We start from the raw sequence: 24,365 nt of genomic DNA, 5'->3' as shown, positions 1-24,365 counted from the left end.
GGACTTGTCACATCTGGGCATTATACAGACAAGTTTTGGATTTTACAGGTTGCAGTAAAATATCTGCTGTGTTTGTTCAATAGGGATCTGACTGCTGGGACCCCCACTGATCATGGGAACAGGGAATCCTATGCCCTAAATAGAGTTTGTGGCTATATTTGTCAGGCCCATACAGTTGAATGTAGCTGCAGCATGCATTTTCAATACCCACTCCATTCAAACAGAGGGACACAATGCCCCATTCTTATGATCAGTGGGGGTTCCACAGTTGGACCTCCACTGATCAGACGCTCATCAGCTAGCCTGTAGATAAGTGATAATTGTCCTTTTTGGGAAAACTCCTTTAATTTGTTTTCAGCTCATTGTTAGTTGCCTGTTATGGAATTTGAGAAATAGTCCAAACTAGACAATACAAAAGTTTAATTGACTCTTCACGTCCTATTATTGTGCCAAAATCTATCAAGCTTTTAGTAGCCAATATCAGTGGGATATTGCACCATATTACAAAACACAGATTGTTTCAAGCTGGTTCCAACTCAACCATGACTTTCCGTGACTTTAAGGTGCCAGTAGATTCACCTGTAATTCTCGAAATAGTAATTCATTTTCAGATACTAAGTGAGTTTAAGTGTATGTTCACATAATGGAATTTCCGTGTGGATTCCGCACGAAGATTATGCATCAGCAGAGTCCCATTGATATCAATGGGATTCTGCTGCACTGTGCACATGGCAGAATTTCTGCAGCACATGTTTCTTTCTGCAGAGTACGCACGGAAATGCATTGCCGCCTATGAGACGGCGCATTTCTGAGTGGTCCTAGTGTCGGCGCTCTGATATATGCGGAATATCCGCAGAAAAATTTTCCTTGCAGACATTCACCCTTGCTAAACCCAATATACCGGGTAATAGTGCGTCTGAACAGGAGACCGATGCAGGGTCTCAGACTACTATACATAAATTTAGTCCTGCGCCTGGTCCCTCTGAAGATCGGCTCCTATCTGCGCTGAATTGCGTGCTGGAGGCGGGATCGCTGGCTGGATTTAAATATTCATGGTCGCTGGTCATGTGGGCATCCACATCCAGCCACCAGGCCCACCTCCAGCGCTCAATTCAACGCAGATGGAAGCCGCTCTTTAGAGGGACACCGCGCCAGATGCAGGTATGTATATTAGTCAGAGACCCCGCATTAGTCTACTGGTCACCCGCACTATAACCCGGTGTATTGGGTTTAGTGTGGGTGAATGACCTTTTCCTTTAAAGGGCTCTGCTTGTGGTAGGTCAGTGGATACTTAGTACAGTATCTTGAGTTAAAGAGGAAATATGTTCAGTAATTTCATTCCATAGCAAGAAGCCTCTGTGCAATAGAAACACATGTCGTTGGTAAATAGTGTGATTTGCATACTTATTAGTAGTAAATATTTTTTTTTATTATTTAAGCTAACTATGCCCTTTCTTTTAACAATGCCTTGTTTTTCATGTTCATTTAAAATCTATATATTTTAGGTGTCATTCCAAGGTCAGGATGGGCCGTGGATCCATTTGGGCACAGCTCCACCATGCCATACCTTTTAAAACTTTCTAATATAACCAGCATGCTGATCCAGCGGGTGCATTATTCTATTAAAAAACATTTTGCAGCCACTCAGAGCTTGGAGTTTATGTGGAGACAGACATGGGGTAAGAAACCACCAATCGTTTTCTTGGCACTTGTCCTAAGCATGTAGGTCTGGAGAATTGTAGCGTACTCAGCAGTCGTGCTGCCAGACTGTCTGATAGTATAAGTGCACAGTAGTAGCCACCTGTACAAGAACAAAAGGATTGATTTTTTTTTACTTAACTGATTTCTTTTTTCACTTAAGCTTTTGTAAAAGACTGCTAAATGTTATGATAAAACTGTGGATTTCTTGCTTTTTCGACTTGTTATCCTATAGAACTACAGGATGGAATTCCCATTTTCAAAAATTTGTAATATTAAAAAGAGGTATTCCCTATTTTTTTTTTTACTATAATGATACATTTAATTCCATTCTGCAAAACAATCTACAATATGGTTCTTGTATCCTAAGTTTCTGTTTACTGTGTCTACAGTAGATGTAGTAGAACTCTAGTTTAAATTTAAAAAATGCCTGCCGCCTGCTAGGGCTATAAAATAATAAACTACACTGTACTCACTTTGCTCGATCCAGCACCAATGCTCCCGTTCGCCCCGGTGCCTTTGTTTAATTGCTCTGATGATGCCCCACCCAACCACTCCCAATAACATTCCCAACCAATCACTGAGGCTGCAGTGTGTCCGGATCCAGGCCAATCTTAAACGCTGGTGCTGTAGTGGACAAGCTGCAGGCTGCAGTTAGTTGAATTCAATTGGACACCCTTTAATTGTAAAAAAAAATACTACACATTATACAAAGACATGAATTAATTGTAAAGATAATTTAAAAATGTAAAAAATTTTGTCTTGTGTTTCAATTTTTAGACCAAGATTCCAACACTGATATCTTTTGCCACATGATGCCCTTTTACAGCTACGATGTGCCTCACACATGTGGCCCTGATCCCAAAATATGCTGCCAGTTTGATTTCAGGCGCTTGCCAGGAGGAAGAATTAATTGCCCATGGAAGACACCGCCAAGAGCCATCACTGAGTCTAATGTGGCTGAACGGTAAGTCATATGTCACTAGGAAAGAGGGATCCAACAAGCAGGATATATTGCAGGTAATTATTCTAATGTGAAAGTTGGAGGGCAGTGGTGTTCCTCACGGAAGGTAATTTCCATTCTAACCTAAGATCATGATAGAAGTAATCCAGGTGCGAACGTCAAGGTAAAATTCCTTTATTGACCAGAATGCAACGCGTTTCACTGCGCTTGCGCAGTGAAACGCGTTGCATTTTGGTCAATAAAGGAATTTTACCTTGACGTTCGCACCTGGATTACTTCTATCCCCATCAGTGCCACAACTAATTCCCGGTTCTTTCGAAGTTATACGGTCTCTTGGATTTATGTGGGAAGGCTGCAGACGGGTATTTGAACATATCTCTGTTCACTACATGCTGTCCATTGTTGTGTATGTCGGTACACAACCGGAGCGGGTAAGAGCCTATCGTGCCCCCTCTGTATTACTTTAATTCAGCACGTGTGATCCTCCACAGGGAGTGCCTTTTTTGTTTCTATATTCCAACCTAAGATCATGGAAGAAGATAATCATCTATTTGATTGGTGGTTTAAGCTGCTGGGAGTAGGCATTAAAAGGACTGATATACTGCGACCCATTTTCGTATCTTCTTATATTAATTAGAATTTTAATTTATAGAATGGATGTTTTTTGCTTACACACAATTCTCTGTAAGACACTGTAATGAATGGAGTGGCAGCACACACAGTCAGCCACTGCTCCTCACTGTTTATAGGATTTTCAGCACTCAGTCCTATAGAAAATAAATGAAGCAGTGGCTGAGCATGCAGCTGCCTCTTTATTTACTCGTGGTACATTTGAGCTTCTTTTTCTTGCGGTCCAGCAGACAAACCTCCACCAATTCGTTATCTAGTCAGTTATCCTTTATCCTGTGTACAGTTTTCACCAATTCGTTATCTAGTCAGTTATCCTTTATCCTGTGTACAGTTTTCACCAATTCGTTATCTAGTCAGTTATCCTTTATACTGTGTACAGTTTTCACCAATTCGTTATCTAGTCAGTTATCCTTTATACTGTGTACAGTTTTTTGTTTTTTTTTGTTGTTTTGCAGGGCTTTTGTGCTTAAATCTGGTAGATAGTGTTCATCTCTTTATGCTTCTTCTCTTCATTTATGGTTAAGGAAAAGAAGGATTAGTGGAGTCGGACATGGTTTAACTAATATGTATCTGCTTATCCTGTCTAGTCTGTTAGGATCTGATCCCTGCAACCTGATCCTAAAGTAGGTCTGGGGCCTCCCCAGGCATTATGATTTTAATACTTCCTAATAGCTTAGGGTGCCCTGAGTGTAGGGGTGTTCTTATTTTATTAATTCGCCCCCCCCTCCCATTCACGAGATTTAAGGTATTTTGTACCCCATCTGTCAGATGGGTGTACCCTTCATTTCTAGTGCTGTGTGTTCGAGGGGAAGTGATTTGTGTAAGTGCTCGTTCACACCGCCGTCTGCCCCTTTTAATAAATGACCGTTGATAATTTTTAAAGGGTTGCAAATGGCTGTAAAATAATCCCATTGATGTCAATGGTATTTTTTTTTACAATTCTTTATTACCTGTTTGCACACGTTTGCTTCCTGTTCCGTTTTTTTTTTTGACAGGAGAAAAGACTTTGCATGCAGTATTATTTCTCTCGTCAAATATAATGGGATAGAAACGGATATTATACATTTAACATTGAAGTCTATGGGAAATGGAGGAACCTTTAATGTCATCTGTTTGCCTCCGGTTTATAATATCCATTTTTGAACCGTTATTACTTCTGAGCATGCTTAAAAGAGGCAACATCAGCAGACTCCTGCTGTGCTGAGGGATGACTACTACTCCCATCATGGAACATACTTGTTTCCATGATGGGAGTAGTAGTTCCCCCAGCTGCAGGAGTCTGCCGGTGGCAGGGGAGGCTACATTAGTGTTTGTACTACTACCCCCATCATGGAACAGAGTATGTTCCATGTTGGGGGTAGTAGTACAGGGGCTGAAGGATTGCTTGCACTGGGTCTCACTTGCGATCAGCAGTTATAAAACAGGGGAGCGGGCGGCATGCTGCTCTCCTCTGCGATGTATATACTGTGTAAACTTTCATTTTGAAACCCCCCACCGGGAGCCCTGAATAGCTGACACCAAGGAGCCATTCAGGGCTCCCAGAGGGGTTTTAAACTACTACTGTGACCCACAAATGTATGCGCCCATGCATGTTTATAATAATTTATTGGCCCCAGTGTGTATATCCTTACTCCCCCCAGTTTCCTTATTCCTCCCCATGCTGCCTTCATCTCATCTTCTTGGAGCAGGGCAGCAGCTGGGACATGTCGGGAACTGGCGGCAGTGAATGAATGAGGCCGACATGACCCGCATGTATACGCACTAAAGAAAGTGGACTCAGTAATATCACCATACCATATATGTAACAGGGGTGCTACCTACTAAGTGCATCAATACATAGACACTTTGCCAACCAGAAAAAGGGATACACAATCCAGCACACACCCAAATATGTATATCAAAGTTTATAAAATATTCCAAGTACAAAAACAGACAGATACATTTAAAATCAATTAAAACAGTCCAAAAGGCGACGGCACAAAAAAGGGGGGGGGGGGGGTCTCACATTCATGCACAGTACGATAACACATGCACACTCTCATACGCCTATGCACATCACATCTACAGTGCTGTATGCGCACGCGCCAATCGCGGACTACACGCCATTTGGCGCATGCGCATCAATCGCTAGATACCTGCCATAGTCATAGATATGCATTTGCTCACCAGGCTCATATTGAGCCTGCGCATACCGCGTTCCGGGTCCTGATTGCAATGGCGCCCTGCGCTCACTATATTTTACATCAGCTGGTTTAACCATATACTGGAGAGCACAAATCTATTGCGCCTGCGCACAGTGTTTCCTAGGTCATTGTAACTGAAACGTATGACACAAGCTGAACCTCTGTATGTATTAGCATAGCATATATAAACCTCATATGTATATTGGCATAACCGAATAATAAAAACACATACTTTACATGATCCAAACTTATTAAATACATTTCTCCCATAGATCAATTTTGAAAAGTCGTGCCAGATATCATGTTTTAGTCAGTTCCACCCAATACAGGGCTTATATCAATATAGGACCTACATCAAACACTCATATACGGCATACATCAGATATTGCACTTTGAACAGTTCCAACCACTAGTATATCAACACCAAAAACTATTATTTCTATATCCCAAAAATACCAAATTGTACTTTTCCCTATTTATATTAATCCTTAACATAATTCATACATATATAGTAGTATTACGTAAGAATAAGCATAGAGACCTCACTCTTACTAATCATATTATAGCAAACAATAAGTCATGATCTAAAACGCACTTGATTCATAATTTTGTAGGTCCTTAATGTATAGTGTAATATAAATCCATATAGACCCATTACTCCTTTCTCCTATCAGACCTGCAAGTGCATAAATATATTCACCTCCACCAATAGTTTATTATTAATGAGAACCATATAACCATATTATCCAACCATATTACATGTTTACATTCCTTCTAACAATATGAGCCTTAATACCTATAACTCTAAACCACACTATTCATCATACACAAGTCCAAGATCTGGTTTGTGTATCCATACAGAATAATGTATCCATACAGTTACAACAAGTCCCATATATCACATAAACTTATTGCTATGTCCTGTTCATGTAACCAATACATAATAACACAAAATTATAGTATATATATGTATATATATATATGTCCCGCATGTAGGCTTCATTCCCCACTGCTGCCCTGCTCCTAGCGCAACCAGAGCACACTGCGGGGACATGTCTATTCTCTGCTGCTCATCTCCGTCGGGACATGCGGGACATACTGCATACTGATCTGAGGAAGAAGGGGTTTCCCTTCAAAACGCGTAATCCACTTGTATGCTGTATGCTACATTTTTTATTTTAATAAATGTAATCCTGCCCAGGATTTCCTTTATAATACACCGTCTAGATGTGTTGATTGACAGCGCCAGAATTCCAGAGGTCCTTTTGTTCTTCTTCTCCTGCACTTACCCAGGACTTCATCTAGATACGTGGTCCGGTGACCTGATCCCGGCAGCAGCTATCCACATCAGTGTACCCCTTTAGTGGGGTGATACGCTCTTTTTATTCTTTTCTAAGGTGAGCACAGATCTGAAGGGACGGTACTGGTCCCTGAAGACAGCATATTGCTGTTAGTTCTGCCAGCCTACCAAGGGTAATACACGAGGCGCCGTATGCGGTTGTCTTTTCTCTATCTCTATACATGCGGGACATGTCAGCTTCATTCATTCACCACTCCTCGGTGCCGGCCATTCAGAGCTCCCGGTGGGGGATTTCAAAATGGAAGTTTACACAGTATATACTTTGCAGAGCTCTCCTGCTTCATAACTGCTGATCGGATCAGGTCTCAGAAGTGAGACCCAGAGCACTCAATCCCTCAGCCCCTGTACTACTACCGCTAACATGGAACAGACTCTGTTCCATGATGGGAGTAGTAGTATAAACACTAATGTAGCCTCCCCAACCACCTGCAGACTCCTGCAACCAGGGGACTACTACTCCCATCATGGAAAGGAGTCTGTTCCATGATGGGAGTAGTAGTAGTCCCGGCTGCGGGAGTCTGCAGGCAGTTGATACTAACGGATGAAAAACTGCTGCAAACGGATGCAACTAAATGGCACCCCTTTGCATCAGTTTACATCCGTTATCAGAATGATCCCTTTAGGAGGCAGTAATGGAGAAAATATGAATGGGGGACAAAGGCCGTGTGAACCTAGCCTAAGCCTGTTAAGGCTGTGTTTATGGGAGGGGCATGAGAGTATATAACGCCCCCCCCCCCCCCCCCCTGCATACAGGTCGGGGTGTGTCATGCCTGTGGCAACCCTCTCATATCTTATCATTCTTTATCAGGGTAGGGCCTCTATAGTCATGCCCATGGTCACAGTTTCGGGTACACTTCTAACCGCTGTGAGTATGTTTATTAATGTTATTATTATTATGGTGATCAATCTCAGGTAGGTTACTTATGTTTATAGCCACGACCACAAACATAAGGGGCATATACTGTGCACTGAACTGCTTGTCTCACTTCTATCACTGCTCCATGTATCCCTTCCTTGCTCTGCTGCTGAGTGCAACCAACATTGTGAATGAACTTGGAGTATAGCTACCGGTGTTAACTGGAGAGATTACAGGCACCGTGGGTGTGTTCAGCACGAGGCATCAGTGGTGTTATCTGCTTGGTCTCCTCAAAAGTGCGCCCTTTTCATAGACAGAAATGCATTTCTGGGGTCCGTAAATTCCTTAGTGTAAATAGTGTAGCAGAATCCAATTAAGAAAAATTCCACCTGAAAAATCTGTAGTGTGAATGAGCCCTAACAGAATTCTGTGAGTAATCTATTAGTTTTACCCCCCCCCCCCTACTTCCCTTCTTCCCTAAATATATTACTCATAGAATCCTGTTATATAATCCCAGTATGCACACTGTGGTACAATGAAGAGGGCTCAGAACTCCCGGGGCCTGCTCCAGGAATCTCTCCAGCTCACACAGATATCTATACCGAGAGGTTGGTTCATACATACTGTATGTTCTCAGCAGCAGACATGACAATAAGCATAGTACAGCAGCAGTGATAGAAAGGGAGCCACAGGAGCAGCTCAGTGCACAATATATGACCCCCTAAGTAAATCACAGACCACTGCACACACTGCAATAGAAATGAATGGAACGCCCATCTGATGGATCCACTGACAGTCAGCTGGGGTACAAAAACCTTCATATCTCAGGGAAGGGGGGGGGGGGATCTGGATGACTACACTCAGGGAACCCTGACCTATCAGAGTGTGTTAGGAAATCATAATGTCTGTGGAGGCCAGAAGGCCACAGGTACTCTTTAAAGGGGTTGTCCACCATAAGTTGATTTTAGTAAATACCTGCTAGGCTATTTTTTGTAAACTTGGTATTTCCTGTTGGATTTGGTTCTCAAACTTACATAGCTTGTAAGTTTGAGGTCACTTTCCTCTCTCCCACACATCAGTCACCCCACCCATTGCATCCATTCAGTGTTTTCTAACCAGGGTGCCTATAGCTGTTGCAAAATAATCTCTCCCACTCAGCAGACGCTCCACCCATTGAAGCAGGACTGGCTCCCTTTGCACAACTGACTAGTGATGTCAGATCTTGACGCACCGCAACCTGGGAAATCCCGAGACCTGAGTAATTTTGTATGCTGGTAAATAAATATTGGGGCGAAAATCACATAAGAATTGCGAGACCACCATCACACACAGGTACAGACACTATGTTATGAACTACACTAACTTTACAGCCACTGTAGCATAGTCAAATAAAAAAATAAAAAAAAATAATAATAATTCCTGGAATACCCCTTTAAAGGGGTTATTTACCATAAGGTGATTTTAGTACGTACCTGGCAGACAGTAATGGACATGCTTAGGAAGGATCTGCGCATGTCTTGGGGCTAAATGGCTATGTTGTGAGATTACCATAACACTGTGGCTAGCTTTTTGTGAACTGGTATTTCCTGTTTGAGTTTAATTTTTTGCCTACAAATCCCATAATTCCATTTTCCTCCCTCCCACACATCAGCCACGCCACCCATTGAAACATAAATGAGCTGCATCCATTCAAAAGCCCTGTGGTTTTCAATCAGGGTGCCTACAGCTGTTGCATTAGTTGCAGTTGATCTCTCTCCCACCAAGTGATCCCTCCACCCATTGAAGCAGACAAGCTCCCTGTCATCAGCTGACTAGTGAGTCAGGTCTCAGCTGCATTGCAACCTGGGTAAAATCTGAGACAACAGTCATTTTGTATGCTGATAAAAATAAATAGTGGGGTGAAAATCACAGAAGAATTGTGAGAAAACCATCACACACAGGTACAGACACTATATTATGAACTACACTAACTTTACAGCCCCTGTAGCACAGTCAAATAAAAAAAAAATTCCTGGAATACCCCTTTAACCCCTTAACGACGCAGGACGTATATTTACATCCTGCGCCGGCTCCCGCGATATGAAGCGGGATCGCGCCGCGATCCCGCATCATATCGCGTGGGTCCCGGCACTAATCAACGGCCGGGACCCGTGGCTAATACCACACATCGCCGATCGCGGCGATGTGCGGTATTAACCCTTTAGAAGCGGCGGTCAAAGCTGACCGCCGCTTCTAAAGTGAAACTGAAAGTATCCCGGCTGCTCAGTCGGGCTGTTCGGGTCCGCCGCGGTGAAATCGCGGCGTCCCGAACAGCTGATCGGACACCGGGAGGGCTCTTACCTGCCTCCTCAGTGTCCGATCGACGAATGACTGCTCCGTGCCTGAGATCCAGGCAGGAGCAGTCAAGCGTCGATAATGCTGATCACAGGCGTGTTAATACACGCCTGTGATCAGGATGAGAGATCAGTGTGTGCAGTGTTATAGGTCCCTATGGGACCTATAACACTGCAAAAAAAAAGTAAAAAAAAAGTGTTAATAAAGGTCATTTAACCCCTTCCCTAATAAAAGTTTGAATCACCCCCCTTTTCCCATAAGAAAAATAAAACAGTGTAAAAAAAAATAAAAATAAACATATGTGGTATCGCCGCGTGCGTAAATGTCCGAACTATAAAAATATATCATTAATTAAGCCGTACGGTCAATGGCGTACGCGCAAAAAAATTCCAAAGTCCAAAAAAGCGTATTTTGGTAACTTTTTATAACATTAAAAAATGAATAAAAAGTGATCAAAAAGTCAGATCAAAACAAAAATCATACCAATAAAAACTTCAGATCACGGCGCAAAAAATGAGTCCTCATACCGCCCCGTACGTGGAAAAATAAAAAAGTTATAGGGGTCAGAAGATGACATTTTTAAACGTATAAATTTTCCTGCATGTAGTTATGATTTTTTCCAGAAGTGCGACAAAATCAAACCTATATAAGTAGGGTATCATTTTAACCGTATGGACCTACAGAATAATGATAAGATGTAATTTTTACCGAAATATGCACTGCGTAGAAACGGAAGCCCCCAAAAGTTACAAAATGGCGGTTTTTTTTCGATTTTGTCGCACAATGATTTTTTTTTACGTTTCGCCGTGCATTTTTGGGTAAAATGACTAATGTCACTGCAAAGTAGAATTGGCGACGCAAAAAATAAGCCATAATATGGATTTTTAGGTGGAAAATTGAAAGGGTTATGATTTTTTAAAGGTAAGGAGGAAAAAACGAAAGTGCAAAAACGGAAAAACCCTGAGTCCTTAAGGGGTTAAGATCATGTTGCAGGGATCAGATCCTTACAGACTAGACAAGATAAACAGTTCCGGTATAAGCAGATCCATATTAGCTTAGATCCATGAAGAGAAGAGTCGTAAAGAGATGAACAGCTGTTTTATCTACCAGATTTAAGCCCAAAAGCACTGTAAAATAACAAAAAACTGCACCTTTATTTTATGTTTGTATTGTATCTCCTTTACTTCTAAATTCCATTCTAAACTGTACCTGTCATTAAAAAAAAAATTTTGATTAAAAAAAAGTTTTCATCGGTCATGGTACCAGTAATGAGTCCCCCACAAATTAGAGTGAGAAGGGCAAAGCATGCGCCTAAGCTCTGCACTCCTCAACTTGCCCTGTGACCACAACATGTGAACCCAGCCGGAAGAAAACAAGTAAATTATTTGTTTTGTAGCAACTCTACCATCTCTTCTCATATTTCTTCATGAAGTTATGGTACTTTTATTGGTCTCCTAATTTATAATCCTTCTTATCATTACAGGGCAAACCTCCTTCTGGATCAATATAGGAAGAAATCCAAACTGTACCGCAGTAAGGTTGTCCTTGTGCCCTTAGGTGATGACTTCCGATATGATAAAATGCAAGAGTGGGATGCCCAGTTTTTAAACTACCAGAAGCTTTTTGACTACATGAACTCCCACCCAGAACTCCATGTGAAAGTAAGGATGTATAAATACATAGGGGGGCATTTACTAAGAGCGCCATTTCATATGCCAAACTTATTAAAACAGGCACACCTCTTTGTAAATTTGAGCTGTCCTAAAGGTGAAAATGAAGTTTATATTTGCTCTACAAGTTCCATTATTCTTTGTTTTAAGCCATGATAAATCTTCTGACTATGCCCCTTATTGTTAACCCAAACCACTTTCCTGCAACTTTTCAAAAGTTGCGTGAGGAGAAAAATGTTACAAATTATGGAAAATTATTGGAAGCAGGGAAGTGAATGGAATAGAAAAGGGCTGTTTGGAAAGTTCTATATTTTTTTGTCTTCTAACTCCACGATTATATCGTTGTGGAAAAAAACATGGGTTGGAAGTAAAGAGGTTAATCACCCTGTAAAAGCTTCTCTGCCTAAAGCTATTACTGTGAGACATTCTGCTATGTAGCCTTTCTATTTATTATAGTATAGAAAAGTATAGCTTGGTACTGCTTAAAGGGGTACTCTGGTGGAATTTTTTTTTTTTTTTTTTTAAATCAACTGTTGTCAAAAAGTTATACAAATTAGTAAATTAATTCTGTTAAAAAATCTTTCATCCTTCCAGTACTTATCAGCTGCTGTATGCTCCAGAGGAAGTTGTATAGTTATTTTCTGTCTGACCACAGTGCTCTCTGCTGACACCTCTGTCCATGTCAGGAACTTTCCAAAGCAGGAGAGGTTTGCTATGGGGATTTGTTCCTGACATGGACAGAGGTGTCAGCACAGAGCACAGTGGGTTTTTAACTCACTAGAGTACTTTTTTGTTATGTGTGTTTTCCTTTCATCATTTTTTTTAATATGATATGAATTAAAGTTACCTATTTTTAACTATTTTTTGGTGGAGCTGGAACCCCTATTGGATTGTATCAGCCAAGGATATGGCTTGGCTCTTGTTTCCTGCGCTCCCTGCAATTGGACATCTTCTCCCTTTATATTCTGGCAAATGGTGACCTGAAAGTACAAACTTTTTTTTCTTTTTCTCAAGAAAAGAACAATACAACTTCCTCTGCAGCATACAGCAGCTGATGAGTACTGGAAGGATTTAGATTTTTTAATAGAAGTAATTTAAAAATCCTGTATAACTTTTTAGCACCAGTTGATTAAAAAAAATTTGGTTTCCATCAGAGTACCCCTTTAAGGCAGAATCATGTCTATGGTATAGTAAGACATGTAGTGCTCCAAATACCTTCTGGTGGTGTTCAGCTTAAAACAATCTGTTGCACAAATCCACAGTAGTAAGAAAAAAGCCTCGGCACTCATCAATATTTCTTTATTCCAAGTTATTTTCATTACAGTGGGGGTAAAACATATATATCGTCCTGAGGCGATAACTGTTTCGTGGACTCCTGCTTAGGAGGCTGGAGGAACTACAGCGACACGAAACAGCCCTTGCCTAAGGACACACCGGTCCCCATATGCCGCCCACTCTGCTATAATGAAAATGTAATTTGGAGCATGACGTGTCCCAGACTGACCCAGCCGTACCATAGACTTGATATTGCTTTGAGTAGTGCCAGGCTTTACTTCTCTATACTATTATGAATATAAAAGCTACAAAGCAGAATGTCTCGCAGTAATAGCTTTAAGCATAGCTGTATTTTCTGGATGATTAATGCCGTTTTTTCTACTAATGTGGGTTTGAGCCTTTATACTTATGTCTACATGTGCCTTCATCTCTGTGTTGGTCTTTACTAGTAACGTAACTCCCTCTGCAGGCTCAGTTTGGAACTTTGTCAGATTATTTTGACACTCTATATAAGAAGATGGGAGTAAATCCTGGGATGAGACCTCCTGATTTTCCTGTGCTCTCTGGAGACTTCTTCTCTTATGCTGACCGAGAGGATCACTATTGGACAGGATACTATACATCAAGACCTTTTTACAAGAGCATGGATAGGGTGCTGGAGTCACACATACGGTAGGGAAAAGTGCATTAGTCTAATGGCAAAGCATCGGCAATGGGGAAGATTTATCTATCGTGTCCCAAAAATGCATAATTTAACATTATGGCAAACAGTATGTAAATTGCACCACAATTAGGCACAAGGCAAAAAGAAATCAGTACTAGACATAATAGACACGTTCCTTATGACACACGTACCTTAAATATGTATTTTACTCCCAAATGGCACACCCCTTTAATAAAACTGCTGCACCTTATGTCTCCTGCACACCCCTTTTTTAGACATTTTTCAAAACTGTCCATAAGGGGGAAATAATACATTTGGTGCACACCATGCACATTAAATGTTGCCCTAATTTAGTTGAATATACCTTCCCCATTGGGATTTGCTTACATTGACTGCAGATTCATTGATATTTTTCACTATGTACACTGGTGCACAAGCAGCCAATCCAGCCATCACTTTCATTTCCTAAGCTGAGTGATGCTTATGTGTTAGGGTATATTCACATGTGGCAGATTTGTTGCAGAAATTTCCCATTCTGAGCCACATTTTCCCATTTTGAGCCACAAGGAGCACAGGATTTTTTTTTTTTTTTTTTTTACCCCTGTGCATTCTATCATCTGTAAATTTTTTGTGGTACATTTTAGAATATTTTATTATTTTTTAGAATTTTAAAAAATATTTTGAGGTACATATAAATGAATGTTTATTTAAAGGGGTTCTTCGCTGCCCTGCCTTCCGGAGCTCCGCTCGCAGCGTCCGGAAGTTTATTACTCCGAACGCTGTGTGCGGGCTTCCGTGTTCTAAGCCGCCCCCTCATGACGTCACGTCACAAGGGGACGGGCATGATGTCACGAGGGGGCGGCCTCGAACACGGAAGCCCGCACACAGAGTTCGGAGTAATAAACTTCCGGACGCTGTGAGCGGAGTTCCGGAAGGCAGGGCAGTGGAGAACCCCTTTAAAAGGGGTATTCCAGGAATTTTTTTATTTGACTATGCTAAAGGGGCTGTAAAGTTAGTGCAGTTCATAATATAGTGTCTGTACCTGTGTGTGATGGTTTTCTCACAATTCTTCTGTGATTTTCACCCCAATATTTATTTTTAACAGCATACAAAATGACTGTTGTCTCAGATTTTTCCCAGGTTGCAATGCGGCCGAGACCTGACTCACTAGTCAGCTGATGACAGGGAGCCTGTCTGCTTCAATGGGTGGAGTGATCACTTGGTGGGAGAGAGATCATTCTGCAACTAATGATGTAGGCACCCTGATTGAAAACCACAGATCTTTTGAATAGATGCAGCTCATTTATGTTTCAATGGGTGGGGTGGCTGATGTGTGGGAGGGAGGGAAATTGAATTATGGGATTTGTAGTCAAAAGAAGAAAAATCATAAATTTTTGTTATTTTACCCTATTGGGGAATACTTGTGTAAAATGTCTTTCTGTTAGGCACCAGTTTAAAGGGGTAAATTTTTCTAATCAACTGGTGCCAGAAAGTTAAACAGATTTGTAAAATTACTTCTATTTAAGAATCTTAATCCTTCCAGTACTTATCAGCTGCTGTATACTACAGAGGAAGTTGTATTGTTCTTTTCTGTCTGACCACAGTGCTCTCTGCTGATGTCTCGGTCCATGTCAGGAACTGTGCAGAACAGGAGAAGTTTGCTATGGGGATTTCTTCCTGCTTTGGACATTCCTGACATGGACATACAGTAGGTGTCAGCAGAGAGCACTGGGGTCAGACAGAAAGGAAAAAAAAAAAAAAGAACCTCCACTGTAGTATACAGCAGCTGATAAGTACAGGAAGGGTTAACATTTTTAAATAGAAGTAATTTACAAATCTGTTTAACTTTTTGGCACCAGTTGATTTTTAAAATATTTGTTTTCCACCAGAGTACCCCTTTAAGACTGTTAGCACCCACCTGTTGCTTGCAGTAAGTAGACAAAAGGGGGCCCCTTTCCTTTTTCAGCATCTCATTCTTTTTACATTGATTGCGGTTCAGAAAGGGCTATATGAAAAGAGCTCCCCCCCCCCCCCCCCCATCCCAAGCATTAATGCTGGAGCGAGGCTGTCAATCACAGCCATTCTTCTGCTGGCAACCGCATGGGCACAGCCTTCCATGTGACTACCATGACGTATATGTATGTCATAATGTAGGAAAGATCCAGGTGCAGCCTACAAGAAGAGATGCTTCGAATCGGCTCTCCCCAATGTCCAGATTAAGTCGCCTCGGAAGCAATATCCAAGTGGATAAAAGATTTATTTTTACTTATTTTTAGGAAAGAGACCTTTACATGATGTGTATGTACATGATTAATGTATGTAAGGAAACATATTTACAAACTAAAAGCACTACTAAAAAAAACACTGTGAAACATTTGACTTTCTAGATACATTTCAAAATGCAAAACAAAAGTGTGTGACAGGGGCCTTTAAGATCAAGTTATAGACAATGACATAGTCAGCTTTAGTCTATCCAGGTTATACAGTGGTCCCTCAAGTTACAATATTAATTGGTTCCAGGACGACCATTGAATGTTGAAACCATTGTATGTTGAGACCAGAACTCTATGGAAACCTGGTAATTGGTTCTGAAGCCCCCAAAATGTCATCCAAAAAATAGGAAAAAGTGAGGATTAAAGAAAAATAAGTAGATAACTAATACAGATAAAGCAAGTCCTTACATATAGAAGTAAGAAAGAGCTACTGGGAGCTGTAATCACTGTCTATGTCAGTGTTTCCCAAGCAGGGAGCCTCCAGCGGTTGCAAAACTACAACTCCCAGTATGCCCGGACAGCCAAAGGCTGTCCGCGCATGCTGGGAGTTGTAGTTTGGCAACCGCTGGGGGCACCCTGCTTGGAAACACTGGTCTATGTAGAGGACAGGAGCTTCTTCAGGGTCCTGTACAGTACATGCAATGTCCTAAAAAAGTAAAATGGAGTCACCCTCACCTGGTGTCCAAAGGAGCAGGTAACCCTGGTACAGGTAAAGTGTACAGAACATGTAATACCTCCCTGTACTGTAGGGGGCGCTACCAGACACCAGTCAGTGCAGGCACTTCAGTAATACAGGGGTTTTACCAGTGAATGCCCATTCTGATTGGTCGGTTCTTCCGGCCATTGACACGTTTCACAGATCTGGACTGTCTGTACATTGTATGTTGAGTCTGGTTTCAACTTACAATGGTCCAGAAAGGACCATTGTATGTTGAAACTATTGTATGTTGAGGCCATTGTAGGTTGAGGGATCACTGTACTAAGGCTGGTTTCACACTAACATGATACAGATGTATTTATGTGTCTGCATTATGGCTACATGACTTACATGACATGGATCTGTTTGATCTGTAGTAGATGCTAAGACCACCCAGTATAATGTGGTCGTATAATCGTATTGTTGTGGTAGCGCAGCCTCTCTATATCTGCTATCTGAATACAGTATAAATAATGTAAATGATGTTGTGTATTTTCAGAGGGGCAGAAATCCTATACAGTCTGGCCATAAATCATGCTAGAAGAGCTGGCCTGGAGAGTAAATATCCACTCTCTGATTATGCTTTGTTAACCGATGCCAGACGCAATCTTGGCCTGTTCCAACATCACGATGCCATCACTGGCACAGCCAAGGAAGCAGTGGTTATTGACTATGGTGTACGGTAAGGTGACAACAAAATGGCTGAATCATTTGAGAATTCCAGAAACTAGAGTCACAGCATTTGAGCTATGTGTTTTACATTTCGTAAGGGATTGTATTAAAGATGTGAATACAAGTGTTAAGCAAAATGTTTGGCATTGTCCATAGCTGGTGATCAGATGTGATTTTGACACATAGCTAGCACCAACAGTAGAGGTTATAGATAAGAGGATATAGTAAAGGGATTATCTACCCTCAACCAACCTTCTCCCCCATTAGAGTCCAAGAGATACTATCAAAGTCACAGGAGGACTTTGTATACATTAGAAATGAAGCTCTACAGTTTTATTTTTATAGTGTGTATATATATATATATATATATATATATATTTATATATATATATATATATATATATATATATATATATATATAAATGCACAAATAGAGGAAAGATGCGGGTGGCACTGGACGCTAGGCTAAACAATAAATAGTTCAATATAGGATGGGGGGGTCACAGCAAAAAATATTGAGGAGCTAAGAATAATAGCATAGAACTGTAATCCAATAAATGAGAAAAAATAGTTCCGAGCACTCACCTCTAAAAGCTTCAAATTTTATTCAATCATGTTAAAATGCAGACTTGGTCCTGGCAAGTGAAAATGAAAAAAACAGCCGCGGCATAGCCGGGCGTGAGCAAGGCGACGGAGCCGTTTCGCGGTATTCCCCGCTTCCTCTGGCCTCCAATGGCTCCGTCGCCCTGTTCACGCCCGGCTATGCCGCGGCGTTTTTTTTTTTTTTTTTTACTTGTCAGGACCAAGTCTGCATTTTAACATGATTGAATAAAATTTGAAGCTTTCAGAGGTGAGTGCTCGGAACTATTTTTTCTCATTTTTTATAGATATATATATATTACATAGCATTGATACAAAGACAACAGAAATATCAAATGTAGGGGAGATGCATCACTAATAGTACACAGCTAAATAACCATGTGCATCACTTACATACTTTGAGCATAAATAGATATATATCTATCTCTTTCTATATATAGACTTCTTCTATGCTTTGATGGACAGAATAGGTGTTTTTATCCTTAACACAAATATAACACAGTGCTTCCAAACCCCATGAAGTAGATACAGAGGCATAGTCTTTCATCTGACTTTAAAAATCTCTCTTTCTTTCAAGACTTAATTACGAATGGCAGCAAAATTGCTAGTCGCTTCTTTCTAACCCAGATCTGTTTGGCTGAGTCTTTTGGCATGTCAGCTCTGTGCACATTCCTCTCTCTCTCTCTCAGGTTACTTCATTCCTTGATGAATCTGAAACGCATCTTAATTAATGCCGCTCACTACCTGGTCGTGGCCGACAAGGAGAAGTATCACTATGATCACTCTGTGCCGTTCTTCAGCACGGTAATTGTATTATGGACATAACAAGATGGCTCTGCGGGTGTGTTCTTAATAGGTCACCTTTCCACAGAATGAATTAATAAGTCCCGTTGTGGCTTCAAATGAGATGGAGAATAATAAAATGCTACTCAAGTCCTCTGTTGGGACTGAGCTTCAGAACTATAAACTAGACACAAATGGAAGACTTTGGTGATAACCAGGTTTCATACTCAATGATTTTCATAGGTTCTAGTTCAACACTTCTATAGTTGGCAAAGAAATATAGCAAGAAATATGGCCGGCATTTATCATTGTAGGTGTAAGAGAAGCGTGTGCTGGTTATATGTAGGACCACCACATTTATTAAATGGACACAGAGCATTTAAAGGGGTACTCCGGCGCTAAGACATCTTATCCCCTATCCAAAGGATAGGGGATAAGATGTCTTAGCGCCGGAGTACCCCTTTAATACATTTTGTGCAGGTCACATTTTCTGAAATTTCACTCTTCACATACACCAAAAAGCTAAGCTAAGTCTGGGCTGGTGTAGTTTGAGAGACTTTTCACTGGCTCTGCGCCTTTTTTGCGCCTTTTCACAAAAAGGCGCAGTTCATAAAACTCTTCCATATCATGTGTATTGTCAAAATCAGTGGATTACAACTCAAAATCAGCAGAAATGTGTAAACCAAAAGGCACAAAAAAGGCTCACATAAACCCTACTTGTGCCTTTTTTGCGCCTATTTGTAGACACAAAAAACAGTCTAAAGGCAATGATAAATGTCGGCCTATGTGTATAGGGAAAGAAAGTATACTAGAATGCCCATACACATGCAAATAAAAAGCCTGTGATTCACTTTCCACATTTCCACATTTGAAGGCTATATTCATATCACACTTGCCTTTACATTTGGATGCAGATATCTATACCGTTACATATGTCTGACTCCCAGCATAAAAAATATATGCCATAAATAGTTTTTCTATTTCATGAGTTCATAGTATATTACTAGGATATGCAATCACATTATGATCGGTGGGGGTCTGACATCTGAAAATGATATGCATATAAGAGGCATTTTTACTAGTTAGTCATATTATCACATTAATCTATCAATTTTCACTTTCAGGATGACAGCCGGTTAACCCAGGAAACTTTGCCAGAGAAAACCATTATTAAATTAGGTACATCTCCAAGGTACGGTGTCGTAGTAGTTAGTCTATTTAGACAATTCCAATATATACAGTATTTATTACAACTACCTATGATTTAGCTGTCAGGATGCCCTTCCAGTGTATTAGGATACTTCTTAGCCATTGTAGAGAAATACTAAAGGATCATTAAATAATAACTTAGTCCGGATAGATATTTCAGACATTTATGACTCATAAGACAATTAAATCTTTCCTGGCATACTGTATTGGCAGTATGCTGGTGCCACCATTCACAATGTATTGACATATATCTTTTCTTTTTTTTTTTGTTATAGATATGTTGTCGTTTTTAACCCTGTAGAGCAGAATCGTTTGTGTGTAATCTCAGTTTTGGTGAACACACCGCATGTACGTGTACTCACAGAGGAAGGGCAACCAATGGCAGTTCAACTTAGTCCAGTATGGCAGACATTGACGGACATGAACACTGATGTTTTCCAGGTCAGGAAGACTTTTGGTAATGGAGTTCTCGCTTCATGTTTCCATTATACTTGATCATTCTTATTATTGGCTCATTTTTCATAGTTTACTCACAACTATTTTTGCTCTCTTTTATGGAAAAATATTATATTTAAAAATAATAGAATAGGAATAGGTGGAAGCAGAAGGAAGTGTACATTACATACCATTATATTAAAGGAAATCTGTCATCAGTGTCACCTGTGCTAACCTGTTGGTAAGGACAGGTAGTGCAGGGGACACTGATGACAACCATACTTACCTGGTCCCGCTCCATGCTCCGTTCTCCTGCTATCTTCGTTGTTTTCGTCCCGGGGCTGACTTGAAGCATGTGACATCAGGAATCTCTGCCCATGCTCCAAGTTGACCTCGGAATGAAAACACCGGAGGAAGATAACGGGAGAACCGGAGTACGGAACGTGACCAGGTAAGTATGGTTGTCATCAGTGTCACCTGCACTACGTGTCTGTACCGACATGTTAGTTCAGGTGACACTGATAACAGATTTCAGGCTACTGCTGACTAGGGGGCTTGTTCTTCCACTTAGCATTCAATCTAAAAAGTAGGGCTGGGGCGAGAGTGCAGCAGCCTTAAAGGGGTACTCCAGGGAACTTGAACTATTCTGAGAGACACAGACCATGTGGTTCCTGCCCTGCCCTGATGAGTCATGCTTCCTTCATTGCTGACAGCTTGGAGTTTTGTGCAACCAATCAGACACTGTATCTCTCTGCTCACAGGGAAGGAGGGTGGGGGCTGCTCTCAGAGAGGGAGCTGGACAGCAGTGAAAGCAAAGCTGCAATGACTGCCAGGACTTGTAGTTTCCTGCTGAAGGGGTAGTGAAGGATGGCAAAGAATATCAAGCAGCTAGAGAAGACAGGGCCACATGAGCCATGCATATCAGGCAGGAGACAGGATCATTTACAGCTTAGTAAAATAGTATGAAGAGCAGAGCATTGCCTGAAAATCAAATTGTTCACTCACCGACTGGCCACGTGATACAGGTGATTTTCTCCATTATTGTCCATGGTGTGCATCAGTCTGCTGAATACTGCTCTGTTTCCTGGGGTTGTCTCCCCAGGATACAATTATTGGCACAAGCTCAAGGGCAATTTAATGATTGAATAGTTGATGTTACAGAATGTAAACAAGCTACTTCTGTATGTGTTCTGATGTAAATGGAATACAATGATAGGGTATAGTGGACATGTGTCCTAAAGGGGGTATCCAGGGATATAAAACAGAGGTAATTTCTTCCAAACACAGCAGCATACCTGTCCTCAGGCACCTTTTACTTTAATGGAACTGAGCTTCAATACCACAAACAACCTGAGGACAGGTGGGGCGCTATGTTTTAAAGCAATTAGTTCTGTTTCTCTAATCCCCGATAACCCCTTTGAGTTCAAACTCCACCTTTAAAGGAACTTTAGAGCATATTCATGTATACAGTACATCCATTTATATTAGTTTAAAAAGAGCACAACCAAAATATTTTTAAAGGTATGTTTAACATAAAAATGTGATTTAAGCACTAGATATTCTTCTGATGATACATTCCCTTTATGAGTCTGCAGGGCAGTTGCATGTTCTTTAGAATTATCTGTCGCTCCACATTATCAGATTGTTTCATAGATTGGAGTGATCAATCTAGTTTCTGATTATTTCCACAAATACAGGGTTTGTTGTATGAATACAAATTTGACTGCTTGGATAATGGCCACAAGATCTAAGTCAAAAGACTCTATTTCTCAGTGTCTTTATGAATATTTGATCATAAAGTCTCTTCCATTGTGACAGGTGTCCTTCACTGCCCGGTTAGCAGCTCTCGGACTGAGCATCTTTCAGCTCTATATGTCATTTGATGCACATACCACCCTTAAATCCAATGTTCATGTTTATCTACATGGAAGGGACCTAAACATAAAGAAACAGGAGATGTTCACTGTCAAGCTCTTGGAGACCAGCACGGATGATTTTTATGTGGAAAATCAATACATGCAGGTGTGGTTTTCTGGTGTCACAGGTCTATTGAAGGTGAGTTAATAGGAAAAGTACCTCTAAGGTTATGTTCACATGGCGAAATGTCTGGCAATGTATTTCCGAACTGAATCAGAATTTCCACTGTGTGCACAGTGCACCAGAATCCAATTAAAAACTATAGGACTGCTACAGAATTTTCATAGGGAAATTTTACCGCCAGGTTCCCCATTGAAATTCTGCCGTGTGAACATAGCCTTACTTTAAAGTTCTTTTTATTTATTCTGTCAGATGCCATATTACGGATATATTTTTCCTAGAACCACTGCTCCCAGGATATAATACCTTTGTATTACTGTGACTTGTAGAATGACCATGAGACACAAGCCCTTGTTTCTCAACTCTGGTTCCCAGATACTCCCAACAGCTCATAATTTTAGTATTTTTGGGTTTCCAGTATTGCACTGGTGATCGAATAGAATAATGAACCAATGGGGATACCTGAGGACTGAGGTTATTAAACACTGCCTTAAAGGGGTACTCCAGTAGAACATTTTTTTTCAAATCAACTGGTGCTAGGAACTTATACATATTTGTAAATTACTTACGCAGTAACATAGTTCATAAGGTTGAAAAAAGACCAGAGTCCATCAAGTTCAACCTATAACCATAATGTGTCCCTACTGAGTCCCTACTTCTATTTTAAAATCTTTATCCTTCCAGTACATATCAGCTGCTGTATGCTCCAGAGGAAGTTGTGTAGTTCTTTGAATCTGACCACAGTGCTCTCTGCTGACACCTCTGTCCTTGTCAGGAACTGTCCAGAGTACAAGCAAATCCCCATAGCAAACCTCTCCTGCTTTGGACAGTTCCTGACAGGGACAGAGGTGTCAGCAGAGAGCACTGTAGTCAGACAGGAAACAACTACACAACTTCCTCTGGAGCATACAGCAGCTCATAAGTACTAGAAGGATTCAGATTTTTAAATAGAAATAATTTAAAGGGGTACTCCAGTGGAAAACTATTTTATTTGAATTTTTTCAAATCAACTGGTGCCAGAAAGTTAAACAGATTTGTAAATTATTTCCAAAGTGACCACAGTGCTCTCTGCTGACACCTGTCCGTATCAGGAACTAGCCAGAGTACAAGCAAATCTCCAGAGCAAACCTCTCCTGCTTTGGACAGTTCCTGATATGGAGAGTGGTGTCAGCAGAGAGCACTGTGGTCAGAGTGAAAAGAACTCCAGAAAGAAATAAAATTTCCTCTGTAGTATACAGCAGCTGATAAGTACTGGAAGGATTAATATTTTTAAATAAACATTTACAAATCTGTTTAACTTTCTGACACGAGTTGACTTTAAAAAAAAAAAAAAACATTTTTCCACCGGAGTACCCCTTTAAAAATCTGTTTAACTTTCTGGCAACAGTTAATTTGAAAAAAAAATAAAATAAATTCCATGCATATATTCATTATAATATAAACAGACATACAGCATGGCCACATAGGATTGAAATGTTGTACGTCTTCATGGTTTTGCAGCTAGAAAATCCAAAGCAACAAATAGGCACCAAATTGATGCAGATATGTGGAGGAGTAGAACTGCAACTTTTTAAAAGGTCCCATATAATATGTGGGCTAAAAACCTACAAAACTTACACTCATTTGGAAAGCCAAACATTTTAAATGACAAGCACTGTAAACAAAAATCGCATAAAATTCAATTAATGCTCAATAAATGTGTTCAAAAAGTCAACGAAAGAAAAAAATTTACAAAACAGTTCTAAAGCTTCGTAAATGCCCCCGAATTGGGGTAATTTATCAATGCTTGACACCACAAAAAGGCAAAAAAAAACAAAAAACGCAGCAATACATTTCATGGCAAATTTTTGATTCCCATGTTAAAGTCAAAGGCGTTACTCCACAACAAATCTTCAGGTTTTTTTCTGCATTGTGTGGATATTTTCTATTGGTACTAATATACTAGGGTATGCATACACACTATGAATTTTCCGCTGCAGACTTTTGAACAAAATATCTGCAGGGAAAAATCCATAGTGTGTGAAC

General features: G+C 40.6%; 1 protein-coding gene across 3 annotated transcripts in view; it reads left to right on the top strand.

Moving 5' to 3' along the window:
- Positions 1–24,365, top strand: part of MAN2A2 (mannosidase alpha class 2A member 2) — a 126,512-nt gene that overhangs the window by 82,984 nt on the left and 19,163 nt on the right. For all 3 annotated transcript variants that reach the window (XM_056572036.1, XM_056572033.1, XM_056572034.1), the window contains exons 7-15: positions 1,506–1,679; positions 2,479–2,665; positions 11,509–11,686; positions 13,440–13,642; positions 17,104–17,286; positions 18,566–18,680; positions 19,784–19,851; positions 20,144–20,309; positions 22,122–22,358. In XM_056572036.1, coding sequence (XP_056428011.1) covers positions 1,506–1,679; positions 2,479–2,665; positions 11,509–11,686; positions 13,440–13,642; positions 17,104–17,286; positions 18,566–18,680; positions 19,784–19,851; positions 20,144–20,309; positions 22,122–22,358 — 1,511 coding nt within the window. The remainder of the gene's footprint in view (positions 1–1,505; positions 1,680–2,478; positions 2,666–11,508; positions 11,687–13,439; positions 13,643–17,103; positions 17,287–18,565; positions 18,681–19,783; positions 19,852–20,143; positions 20,310–22,121; positions 22,359–24,365) is intronic.

The sequence above is a fragment of the Hyla sarda genome, chromosome 4, assembly GCF_029499605.1.
Source record: "Hyla sarda isolate aHylSar1 chromosome 4, aHylSar1.hap1, whole genome shotgun sequence".
NCBI lineage: Eukaryota > Metazoa > Chordata > Amphibia > Anura > Hylidae > Hyla > Hyla sarda.
The sequence above is the reverse complement of the archived record's forward strand: the minus strand, read 5'-3'. Positions and strand labels throughout refer to the sequence as shown.